Consider the following 12,996-nt stretch of genomic DNA (forward strand, 5'->3'; position numbering starts at 1 on the left):
ATGTGATTATTATTGTAATATTTAGATATATATATCTTTTTTAAAAATGGCTTTTCTATTAAAAATACAGTTTTTATCCTACTATTTCCCTCCATTCCTTTGTACTAATATCTAACTATCTTTAGTACCGTAATAGTCCCTTGTGTTCTTTTTTTTTTTTTTCCTGTGTGTGGGGGGTGGGGACAATTGCCGACAGAAGCAGCGAACTGCGGCTCTCCCCACTTCTGCCTCCTCTTGCTAGTGGAACCCTGGTTGAGAAAGACCAGTTTCCCCCAAATGAGAGTATAGGTGGGTAAGTCCTCAAAACTGATTCTCAAAATATAATAAAATAGACATAACATGGTGAGAAATTGTAGGATTAGGTACATCAAACTAAACTAAAAAAACAAAAAAAAAAACAGAATCTCTTTTATATACTTATCTAAAAAAAAATGGGAAAGCTTGAGCTTTCCCTTGAAGCATGAAGAAATATTAATTCAGCTAATCTCTCTTGGTTGAAGACCTCACAGACGGATTCCTTTCCTCTTACATATTTGACCACAAAGGTTTACGGATAAGTAAATGATTAAGCTTCTCCTGGGTACAGGTATGAAAATTAAACTTGCAGGCTTAAGACCTTTAGTGACCTTTCGCCACATATTACCAGTAGCAGGCTAAAGCCTACATAAAAATTGCATGCCGTAGCCTCGTAATACAAGGGGTATAGGGGACTAGACACATGGACCTTTGGAGCTGACAATGAGCATATAGGATTATGTCCTGAAATGGGAACACTTGAAAATATTGGATTAATCAGAAAACAGGATATAAATGCAAATGTCGCAGGATGGATTTTTTGACTTGCAGAGCCACATTCCTGTGGAAATGACAGCAACACCCAGGTTGTAAGTATGAAACAAAAACATATACGGCATATATATTTTTTACAGAAGCAATGCACTAAAATGTGATATACTTGTATTTGGTGGGATCTGATGGGACAAGCAAATTGGGTGTATTACCTACCTGCCAGGGTTCTGTTATGTTTACCTTCAGCTGTGTTTCCAAAATCGCGTCGCTTTATTGTTCTACATATCCTTAAATTGTTCAATATCTTTGTCATTTACAATACAAACCAAGACTACCCACCAGTAGCATATCGAATGCATTTGACACCCAAAGTGGATAATTTTTTAAGATCCTCTCCCCTGTATGACATTTTTCAGTAATCATGAAATGCAATAATTATTTACACTGGTGGTTAGTGGAACTAAGATTGCTCTTTACATTGGTGGTCAGTGAGAAGAAGAATGCCCTTACATGATGGTTATGGAAGTAAGAGAATGCCCCTTATGTTGATGGTTATGGAAGGAAGAAAAATGTTCTTTATGTTGATGGTTATGGAAGGAAAAATAATGCTGTTTATGTTGATGGTTATAGAAGAAGAAGAATGCTCTTTATGTTGATGGTTATGGAAGGAAGAATGCACTTTACATTGTTGGTCAGTGGGAACAATAAACCTGATTTTGGTGGTCAGTCAGAAAAACAAAGTCCCTTTCTCTGGTGGTCATTGGGAAGAAGAATGCCCCTAAACTGGTAGTTAGCTGAAAAATTGCTGTAGTCAAAGGGAAGAAGAATGCCACTTACATTAATGATCAATAGGGTGATGTATGTTCCTATTCAGTGGCAAGAAAAAATGCCCCTTTTATTGCTGACCAGTTGTAGAAAGAATGCTCCTTCCACTGTGGACAGTAGGTGGAAGAATGTCCCTTACATTATTGGTCAGTAGGTGGAAGAATGCCCCTGATATTGGTGGGCAGTGGGAGAAATAATGGCCCTTACATTGGTGGACAGTAGGAGGAAGAACATCCCTTACATTGGTGGTCAGTAGGAAGGAAAACATCCCTTTACATTGGTTGTTAGTAGGCAGAAGAATTACCCTTCCATTGGTGGTCAGTAAGACAAAGACTGTCCTTCACATTTGTGGTCAGTAGGAGGAAGAATCTCCCTTAAATTGGTGGTCAGTAACACAAAGACTGTCCACTACATTGGCGGTCATTAGGATGAAGAATGTCCCACACAATGATGATCAGTAGGAGGGAGAATGTCCCTTACATTGTTGATCAGTAAGAGGGCAAATGTCCCTTTTATTGGTGTTCTGTGAAAAGAAGAGTATCTCTTACATTGAAGGTCAGTGAGAAGAATGCTGACTTTCTAAAATCATTGATGTTAGGAATTATTTACTGTAATAGGTACCTCCTCTGAACAGGCCCAGCTGGCTTTGCTGTTGTTATGTTGGTGTTTGAATTATGTGGGTACTATTACACAAGTGATTAAAGTGTGTGTAAGCACTAGCAGCGCCAACTAAAATGTTATCTGTAGCATCCTGTTTAGGCAGGGTTGCTAGTAAATTTAGTTTGCCAGGCAATAGTTGCCTTGGTTAATTGTTAGTAGATCCACTGGTTCCTCTCTAGTTCTGGACCTGCTGCACCTTCTCTCTTCTGTCGCTAGGTGGTGTTATGCTGGTGACATTAGATAGACAAGGGCTTAGCAAGGTCAGGTTACGAATAGATGGGGTGTCTCAGCCAATGGGCAGGGGTTTCTTTAAGCCCCTTGGCCTGCTGGGAGAGCCTATTTATTTGGGGGGGGGGAGTCATGTGATTGGTGTTCTGTGCCAACCGGATGGCTGTCTGGGTGGATGTGTGTTATGCTACCCTGGCTGGCTGCTAGGCCAGAAACCTATCCCGGGGACATCTGGCTGCTAGGCTGTCTGAGGGCCTATCCAGAAGCAGGAGAAGCAGCACAGGGTTGGGACTGCAGGATTAGAGTCCAATCGAGAGTAAAGGTTCAGCCGGATGGGGAACCAGTTGAGGGTCGGAGGTAGAGGGGAAGCTGTCGCCACTAAGGGACCATCCACCTTGTTACCGGAGACCACTGTGAGTGAGCTGGGGCCAGTACCAGAGCAGCCTTCTCACCAGCCAGGGGGTGGTGAAAAAGTGGGAAAACTTCAGCAAGTGCCAAGTCAGAGACCCAAAGGGACAGCAAAGGCGACACTTGAGGAGCATCAGTGAGTGCCAAGCCAGGGACCTAGAGGGTCAGCAGAGGTGACGCTTGAAGAGTATCTGTAAGTGCCAAGCCAGGGACCCAGCAGGGAAGCGGGGTTTGATGCTTGAGGAAGATACTGGCCAATGGAAGTGGAAGAGCTCAAGGGATCCAGTGGCGATTGGGTCCAAGAGTCTAATGAGAGACTGGGAGCTCAGTGAGTGAAGACCTACAGTAAAAGACTATAGATTGTGAGGAGAACTATCTGCATTACCAATAGTTAAGTATAAAATAATAAACAAAGTCTGAAAGACCCAGGCAGTGCTTATAAATATGACTGATCACAACTATAAGCAATCAATCAAATATATGTCCATTCAATAAAGTTCGTACATCAGGAGTATAAATATAAAAAAAGTGTATATATAAAACACATATACAGGCAATGCCATTAATTGTTGTAGAGACACAGCGAGTCCGTATAAATAGTGATACAAAGAACGCTTGAGACTGAAGGGTTGCTGTCACCAGAGGGAAGCCCAGATCACACGTGCACAAATAAAGAGGGGGGTGTGCAGGAAGAACCCCCCCTTGAAAAAACTCTTACCAGATAAGAGCTTAATCTCTGCATGTATATCTTTTAAATCTATGGGACATCTCTGCTGGTATCCTCCTTCCCTTATCCAAGGCGAGGCAGCGCTTAAGTTAAAATGAAAAAGAGGGATCAGACATAGTGTAATCTTGTTTAAAACAATTTAGTTTATCTTTAAAAAACGAAGAGAGTAGACCCCCTTCAAGATGTACACTTACAAGAATCAGAATATATTATGGCAATGTTCACACAATCACATCAGATAACGTCAGATTCCCACAGAGTCTCCTATCATTCCTGGCCTGTATCCCCTGCGGGGATCGGTGCTGCTTAAAGCGGAGTTCCACACAAAAATGGAACTTCCGCTTTCCGGAACCCTCCCCCCCTCCGGTGTCACATTTGGCACCTTTCAGGGGGGGAGGGGGGTGCAGATACCTGTCTAAGACAGGTATTTGCACCCACTTCCGGCATAGACTCCCATGGGAGTCTACGCCACTTCCCGTCCCCACCGCACTGTCTGCTGGGAACACACAGCTCCCAGGAGAGAGCGGGGACCACTTGGGACGCGCAGCGCGACTCGCGCATGCGCAGTAGGGAACCAGGAAGTGAAGCCGCAACGCTTCACTTCCTGAATCCCTCACCTAGGATGGCGGCGGCAGCTGCCGAGAACCGAGCGGGTTCTCGGCGTCCCCTGCCGACATCGCTGGACCCTGGGACAGGTAAGTGGCCATGTATTAAAAGTCAGCAGCTGCAGTATTTGTAGCTGCTGGCTTTTAATATTTTTTTTTTTTTTGGCGGTGTGGGTGAACCCCCGCTTTAAGTATAATAAGTATAATTACCGTTAGTGACTGTTACAAGATTTGTTGCCATAGCAGACAGCAGTCCTACCTATGCAGAAGTGGTATCCGGCTGGAGGCCTTCCCCTGTCTAGCTGTTTACCTATAGAAGTCTCAGAGTCTGCCAATTATCATTGCATCTACTTAAGGGTGTCCTGGCCCTAACCCTCTCTCCCACAGTTCTTGTTCAAGAAACAATAAATCTCATTGCATTCAAAAAGTGTCTGGCGCCCATCACTTCATCTTGCATTACACCCACCATGCCTTGTAACCCACTCTACCAAGAAGGATGTCACCTTTCCCTGACTCTGGAGGTCATCATTAGGCCTCTAGAGGTCCAGGGCGTTGCTACATATCTATTTGTTACCTTTTGGTCTGTTAAATATACCATTTAAAGCATTTTGTTATATAAGTTCAATAACTGCAAAAAATGTTGTTGATCCTGCAAGAAATTCAGTGCTGTCCTTAGTCTTGTTCTATTTGTAGTGTCATCTTAGGCATTGTTATCAGCCGTACCCAATTCACTTCCATTGAATACTGAACACCTCCCCCTATGTTATGGAGAAAAAGAAAGGGTGTCATTTTATGTAAATGCTGCGCTTCCATTGATGTAGCAGTGGGTGAGCATTGTCACTCTGGTCATGAATGATAACATATATATATATACATGTGTTCTCATTAATTTAATTATCGGTTTTCTTGTGAAATATTGTTGATTACATATTCATTTTTGTGATTATTTGTTAGCCATATCTGCACATCTATTCAATCAGGTGGATCCTGAAGAAGCAAGCTGGATGCGAAGCGCATCGATCCACTATGTCTATATGATTTTTTGGTAGTTCAGTTGATATGGCAATCACTGTTGGTATGGGTTTAAATTGAATTTTAATGTGGTAATAAAATTGTACATTTTTAATATAAATCTGTGTTGTGGCACATTTAAAATCCCTAATAACCTGCCCGTAATTTGGTGGTTGGAACACTATAACGTGTACAGTAACCAAAAATGCACTTTAAGCAACCACTGCCCACTCATGGTACACTGTTTCTAACACCAGACACCCCTCACATGACATGTGAGTCATAAAAGAAATCTTGAAATCATTATCTTTCAATGGAAAGATAGCAACAGCAGCAACTGTCACACCTCAGAGGGCATCTCATCTCGGAACTGCACTGAGAGTAAGCCTAAAGTAGCAGAACATGCCTGCTGATTGCTCTGTTCTCAATCTGCTCGGAGCGTGAATGTATATACTAAAGATCTTTTTCCATTGAAGTTCAGCTGTTGCTGAATGTATGGGGCTATATTTTACACTGGGCAAATGTTGGGCAAATGCCCAACATTTGTGGTGAGAAACCCACACAGGGAGAACATATAAACTTCATAGTCCATAGCCATGCTCAGTGTCACAAGCAATATACAATATAGTGTCCGAAGTATTGGGACCCTGCCTTTATACGCACATGAACTATAATGGCATCCCAGTCTTAGTCCGTAGGGTTCAATATTGAGTTGGCCCACCCTTTGCAGCTATAACAGCTTCAACTCTTCTGGGAAGGCTGTCCACAAGGTTTAGGAGTGTGTCTATGGGAATGTTTGATCATTCTTCCATAAGTGCATTTGTGAGGTCCGGCACTGATGTTGGACGAGAAGGCCTGGCTTACAGTCTCTGCTCTAAGGACTCTGTGCAGGCCAGTCAAGTTCTTCCACCCCAAACTCACTCATCCATGTCTTTATGGACCTTGCTTTGTGCACTGGTCCAAATTTGGTGGAGGGGGGGATTATGATGTGGGGTTGATTTTCTTGGTCTCTTAGTTCCAGTGAACGGAACTCTAAAGGCATCAGCATACCAAGACATTTTGGACAATTTCATGCTCCCAACTTTGTGGGAACAGTTTGGGGATGGCCCCTTCCTGTCCCAACATGACTGGGCACCAGTGCACAAAGCAAGGTCCATAAAGACATAGATGAGCACGTTTGGGGTGGAGTAACTTGACTGGCCTGCACAGAGTCCTGACCCCAACTCGATAGAACACCTTTTGGCTGAATTAGTGCAGAGACTGCGAGCCAGGCCTTCTCGTCCAACATCAGTGCCTGGCCTCACAAATGCACTTCTGGAAGAATGGTCAAACATTCCCATAGACACACTCCTAAACCTTGTGGACAGCCTTCCTAGAAGCTGTTCTAGCTGCAAAGGGTGGGCCAAATACATTTTTAACCCTTCGGACTATAACCGTGTACACACAATCGGATTTTCCAATGGGAAATGTGTGATGACAGGCTGTTGGTGGAAAATCCGACCGTTTGTATGCTCCTTTGGACAATTGTTGTCGGATTTTCCGCAGACAAATGTTGGATGGCAGGCTTTAAAATTTTTCGTGGACAAATGACTGTTGTGGGATTTTCCAAGCGTGTGTACACAAGTCCGTCAGACAAAAGTGCAAAGTACAAACACGCATGCTCGGAAGCAATTGGACGAGCCAGAAGCGGCCGGTCTTGTAAACTAGCGTTCGTAATGGAGAATTCAAATTCGTGACGTGGTAAATTATAAAATCTCGAAATGCAGCTCACAATTCTCTTCTTCTTTATTTAATATGATAATAATGAAGCTGCTTTGCTGATACTGATGGAGTTATGGCAAACGTATTTTAAAAGGCTATTATTTTCTAGCGATATCAAGAATAATATTATTATGCTTTTTTGTTTTTTATGGGCAAGTTACCACAACACCATTATCCTGTAATTTTTAAGATCAAAGATACAACTATGTTGGTGTCCCTTGTCAAATTTACATTATTATTCTACACAATTTTTTTTATTGTGCATTGAAAAAATAAAAAAAATAAAATTAGACATGTTATCTGCCAATAGAAATTAACCAAAAAGTGCATTCTATGCATTCAAAAATATAGAAAATATACCAAATCAAATCATTATTCAACCAAAAAATAAAATAAAAGCCTCATGCATGTGTCCTGCTTCTTAATATAGGGGGTCAACAATGCCAAGAGTTGGTGAAAGCAGGGGTCCGTCATCCGGAAATAATTCCGAAAATCATCCGGATTATTCTCCTGGAGCTCCTGCAGCAAAGGCATATGACATAATTGGTCACGATTAATAAAGCAACCAATTTTTGGTCCAAGAACTCCTCCTGTTCCTGGACTGGACTTGGGTCAAAGCAATAACTCCAAGGCCAATAATAAATAACACGTTATCTCTTCCGATTCTGCAACATGTCTGGTTGACGAATGGCCATTCAGAAATGAACTGAAAAGCATGAAATGAAAAGCGCAAACTGAAAAGCGCTAAATGAAAAGCACAAAATGAAAAGCGTGAATCAACACTCACCAAACTTCTACTAACACGAAATTAGCATAAGGAGCCCAAAGGGTGGTGCTAAAGAGCTGAAAAACCACAAAGTACGTCACTACGTTCGTGTTTGTTGGCCGACAATTCCTTGCTGTAAGACAAAATCCAGGCACACGCCTTCAGACAAAAATCTGAGGTTTTGTCTGCGGAAAATCCGATCATGTGTATGAGGCTTAAGACTGGGCTGCCATTAAAGTTCATGCGTGTGTAAAGGCAGGTGTCCCAATACTTTTGACTAGATCGTGTATCTGGAAAGAATTACAATGGTGGTGGTACCCTCCTACACATAAATACTACATTTAGACATAGTTTAAGGACCTGGGAGATGAGACAACTTCTCTACATGAAGCAGCACGTTTGGGATTTGAACCCAGATGCTCAGGTATGCTAAACTGAAGTTCTTACCTCTAAGCCACATAGCTGCCACATATGAAAACATCCTACACATAAATACACATAAATACTGCATTTCTTTGGACATACAGGTGATGGAATTACATTACTCAAGAGTTATTGTTCTCGATTTATTCTGTGATGTTTGGTGGTTTTTTGTGGGTGAGTGTAGAATAGTGATATTACCCTCACATTTTTGGGAATTACATTTTGATTTCTGATGTTGGTACACATATCACATTTTTTTGGGCTCAGATTCTGATAATTTGGAAATAAAAAGCACTCATGTTAAATTTGCATCAGCAATGGTATTGTTTGTGCTTTGTAAAGACACCTGTGCCAGTTTGGGTAAAGATTGTTGTGAGATGGAGAGTAACAAGTGAAAGTGACAGAGAAAAATATTTTGTATCAAAACATTCCCCATTCTAGCATTCTTAAAAGCAAAATATTTGTAGTAGAAGCAACAATGTTGCGAAGGAAAATTTATTTCAGAGAAAGATACATTTCATCTCAACATTAAAAGGATTTATTTGGGGAAGTTACAACTGTTCCATTAGAATCAATGGCTAAAACTTGCATTGGACTATAATAGCGCCGATTTTCACTCCCAAAAAATGTTCTTTAACACAGCGCTCATTCTGGTATTTACTATAGCGCCCTGTAAAAAAGACATTGGAGCTAAAATGAGAGCTATTTGCAAGTCTGAGCATGCTCAGTTGTGTTGGCACCTAGTTGTACAAAAATGGGAAATGTATCACTTCTCAGCCTTTTAAAGATATTTCAGTGTAGAAATCACTTTTTCACACGGTTTAAAAGCAGATTATCTTTAAACAATATACCGCATATTTCAGTACCATTTAGGCCAAATTATATCATGCTCTAAACATTATTTCCATGTGCAATTCTCCAGTTTTTAGCAGAGTAATGCCGCGTACACACGGTCGGACTTTTCGGCTACAAAAGTCCGACAGCCTGTCCGACAGACATTCGACGGACTTTTGTCGGACTTTTGGCGGACTTGCGGCAGACTTTCTTATGAACGGACTTGCCTACATACGATCACACAAAAGTCCGACGGATTCGTACGTGATGACGCACACCGGACTAAAATAAGGAAGTTGATAGCCAGTAGCCAATAGCTGCCCTAGCGTGGGTTTTTGCCCGTCGGACTAGCACACAGACGAGCGGATTTCTGGGTCCGGCGTAGTTACGACATAAAGATTTGAAGCATGTTTCAAATCTAAGGTCCGTCAGATTTGCGGCTGGAAAAGTCCGCTGAAAGTCCGCTGAAAGTCCGGGGAAGCCCACACACGATCGGATTGTCAGCCAGCTATAGTCGGTCGGCGTCCGTCGGACTTTTGTAGACGAAAAGTCCGACCGTGTGTACGCGGCATTAGGGTTTGGGCGCTATTTGTTTTCAGGAAACTATAGTAAATTTGATTTTGGGAGTATTTTTTTTTACCAACGCTATAGTGAATACCATTTTAGCGCTAATTCGCACGATTAGCGCTAATTTGCAGTAATTAACGCTAATTAGTGCTGTGGCGCTATAGTAAATGACCCCCATTGTGTTTTTTTCAAAATTGTCTCTCTTCTTTTGTTTATAGCACAAAAAATAAAAAGCGCAGAGGTGATCAAATACCACCAAAGAAAGCGCTATTTGTGGGAAAAAAAGGACATCAATTTTGTTTGGGTACAGCATCACACGACCGCGCAATTGTCAGTTAAAGCGACGCAGTGCCTTACCGCAAAAAATGGCCTGGTCATTGAGCAGCCAAATCTTCCGGGGCTGAAGTGGTTAAAAAAATAAAAAAAATAAACTGCTCATTGATAAGATCAGAATAATTTACAAAACAAACCGTTGGATGTAAGTTGCACATTGGAATATATATTTTGGATAAATATTGCTGTTGAATAAGGGTACATACAGTATTAGCAATTGCTATGGTCTGGCATTATGGTTATGGAATGGTGTCTTTTTTTGCCATGATAATATTAACAGGGACAGTGGGATGTGGCCCTAAATTATGGCCGCCCCAATGGTAATTCCAGAAATATTTTGTTGCAGTCAGTAAGATGGTATTGATATTCACATTATGTGGGTCGCACTAATAGGACATTGTTGACTTATTGCCCACTTGCTGCTACTTAACAGTAGGCTGTAATGAGTGATACCAGGATTCAATGGTTCTTATTTCCCGGAATTGATTACAGTACAGGCTGAAACACTTAAAGCTAGTTACCCAAACACTTCATATTCCTGATATATGCCTGTTGTACCATGTACTTGTATGATAAAATATCCTGTTCTCTTTGTATTGCTTCCTTTGTGTGAAATTCCTGGTGTTCCTGCCATTCCCTCTGCTTCCCTATTAAAAACTGACCACACTAAGCAGAAGAGCACAGTGTGGTCAGTTCTCTAGCTATGCTGGCAACTCAGCCTGGTCTCCTCCAATGATCAGACTTGTCCTGATATGCCCCCGCTGCAAAGCCATTCACTGGGAAGCTCAGTGTGCTGCTGCTTCACCTATCCCCAGCTCTTATGCGTTGTGCGGGAATGTGATCACTTATAAAAAAGTGAAAACAACTATTTATGTTTTTTTTATATCTATACAAAATGTTTTGCCTTTCATTTCTATTTTAAACTGAATGAGTTGTTTTGCTTGATCGTATACAATCACTTTAACTCTCATTTTGAAAGATTTCAGGAAGTGCACAGAAGTGGTCTATCTCAAGATATGCAAAACAGAAACTAACAAATTGAAATAAAATCTTCTGAGTGCCGGTCTTTGGGCTTCTTCATTGGCCGACAGAGGATAATGTCATACCTGTGCAGGGCTATGGATAAGGGTCCTTCTGTACAGGGCCTGGGCCAGCAGGGGGCCCAGGCAACAGGGTAAATCAGGTGTGTGTGTGTGTGGGGGGGTGATTGGTGTGGCAGGGGGGCAATTACTGGAACCAATCCCCTGTATGTCTCTCTGCATCAGCTGAAAGCTGGCTTCTTCTCCTCTCCCTCCCATTGGCTTTCAGCTGCTGCAGAAAGAGCAATATAGGGGATCAGTTACAGCAATTGCCCCCCTCCCTAGTACACTGGTTACTCTTCCTTTGCACCATACATTTCTCCCTGCTGCCCAGGCCCCCCTTTGTGCCCTCCCCCGGCCCCACAGTGCTGCCGGCTTCTCTCCTATCCTTCCAGCTGGCAACTGCAAGCACACAAGAGGGTGCTTCAAGATGGAGAGCGGGTTATGGGTCTGGTAAATAAGTTATATCTACCAGCCCCCTCCTTTCCTGAATGAACACAATGAGTGATCAGTACCGATCACTCACTGTGCTCATTCATACCTGAAGCATTGGCTGTATGAGGCCCCATGTCAGGTTGTCTGTATGGGGCCCTGTGGTCTCTAACAGCAGCCCTGCTCCTGTACATGTGCAGGAGCTAGTCATGTGGCACTCAGAGACCAGCCTGGCACTGTAAGCTGAGCTGCGCATGAGTAGATCTGTTTACAGCGCCGAAGAAGATAGCGAACAGGCAAGTGGGGGCATTTTTTTGCAGAAGCGACGGTGTATGTCTCTTCTATAATAAAAGCCTGCCTGATCGCAGGTTTCTTAAATGGAACTTTAGTTCTACTTTAAAAGTATTTTGAATATTTTGGTTCATGTTTCAATTTCACGTTGTTATCAGATTATTTCTTTAAATGACATAAACATGATACTGGTAGATTTAATTTTATTAAAATTTCTCTTGATTTCAGATACTTGTAAGTTAAATAGCAAAATGAAGAAACTCCGAAATTCAGGGATTGTTCATATGATATTATACTTTTTTTGTACACTGATGACATCACCCATTGGTAAGTATTGGTGCTTCCACTATTATCTGTACGTTCCATACAACCACTACACCACCTGGATTTAAATATTATTATTAGATCCCAACTCCTTGAAGGCAAGTGCCTTAATGTTGCGGTATTTGGCAAGGGGTTATTGGTGTGCTGTGGTGTGCCTTCTACCTGTATGTGTCACTTCCCTTTGAGAGGCGATACATGCAGGAGTAGATAGGGCCTCAGGGCTCTTGGGAAATTGAAAATGAGACTATACATATCGAGATGTAATCATTACACCAAGACTAGGGTTACCCCATAGCAGGACCCTGTTACAGGACGAGTACTAAAAGGTATAGACTTCACAGTACAGCCCTGTATAGCATTTATATCAGTGGCAATGAAAATGTTATGCTTATTCGGGAACTGTATGCCCAACTAAGTTACTTTGGTTACACATGTTCTGGTTATGTGACAACATCTGGTCTGATTACCTTGGTGAAGAGAAAGAGAGAGAGTGTGTGCTTCTACAGTGTATATATGAACTGGGGAATGAAATGTCAACCTTCAGATTAACCCTCTGGGTGGTAAAGAGTGAAAAATAAAAACAAGAAGAAGTAGCCACCTCGGGAGAGGAAGCAGTGGTGGCCGGTGTTGGAGGTTGTATAGGCAGGGTGGCCTGGCACATGGTGCACCCAGCCAAGTGGTTGGTTCCCAATTTTAGGGCCCGCTTCAGAACAGAACCCTCCTAGGGAACCACAATGTGTGAGGCCTTACAAAGTAAGCGCGGTGTCTCGCCTTTGGGGCGGACATGGCAAAAGTGCGAAGTGTAAGAACTGGTGAAAGGAAATAAATGCTCAACGCTGTTCTCTTCAAAATGACTCTGTAGTTGGTACCAGGACAGATATCACTGACAAGTGTGTAGCAGAATCTCTGACCTCTTACAGTCTAATGGGAACC

At 42.3% G+C, this 12,996-nt stretch overlaps 1 protein-coding gene across 2 annotated transcripts in view; it reads left to right on the forward strand.

Moving 5' to 3' along the window:
• The first annotated feature begins 230 nt into the window (after positions 1-230).
• The window catches only part of PKHD1 (PKHD1 ciliary IPT domain containing fibrocystin/polyductin), a 908,610-nt gene continuing 895,844 nt past the window's right edge, over positions 231-12,996 (forward strand). Inside the window, exons 1-2 of one of the 2 annotated variants that reach the window (XM_073625163.1) lie at positions 231-884; positions 11,968-12,066. In XM_073625163.1, the coding sequence (XP_073481264.1) occupies positions 11,991-12,066 (76 nt within the window). In that variant the 5' untranslated portion in view covers positions 231-884; positions 11,968-11,990. The remainder of the gene's footprint in view (positions 885-11,967; positions 12,067-12,996) is intronic. The other variant, XM_073625162.1, reaches the window with a different exon arrangement.

This window comes from Aquarana catesbeiana, linkage group LG04 (assembly GCF_042186555.1).
Source record: "Aquarana catesbeiana isolate 2022-GZ linkage group LG04, ASM4218655v1, whole genome shotgun sequence".
Classification (NCBI taxonomy): Eukaryota; Metazoa; Chordata; class Amphibia; order Anura; family Ranidae; genus Aquarana; species Aquarana catesbeiana.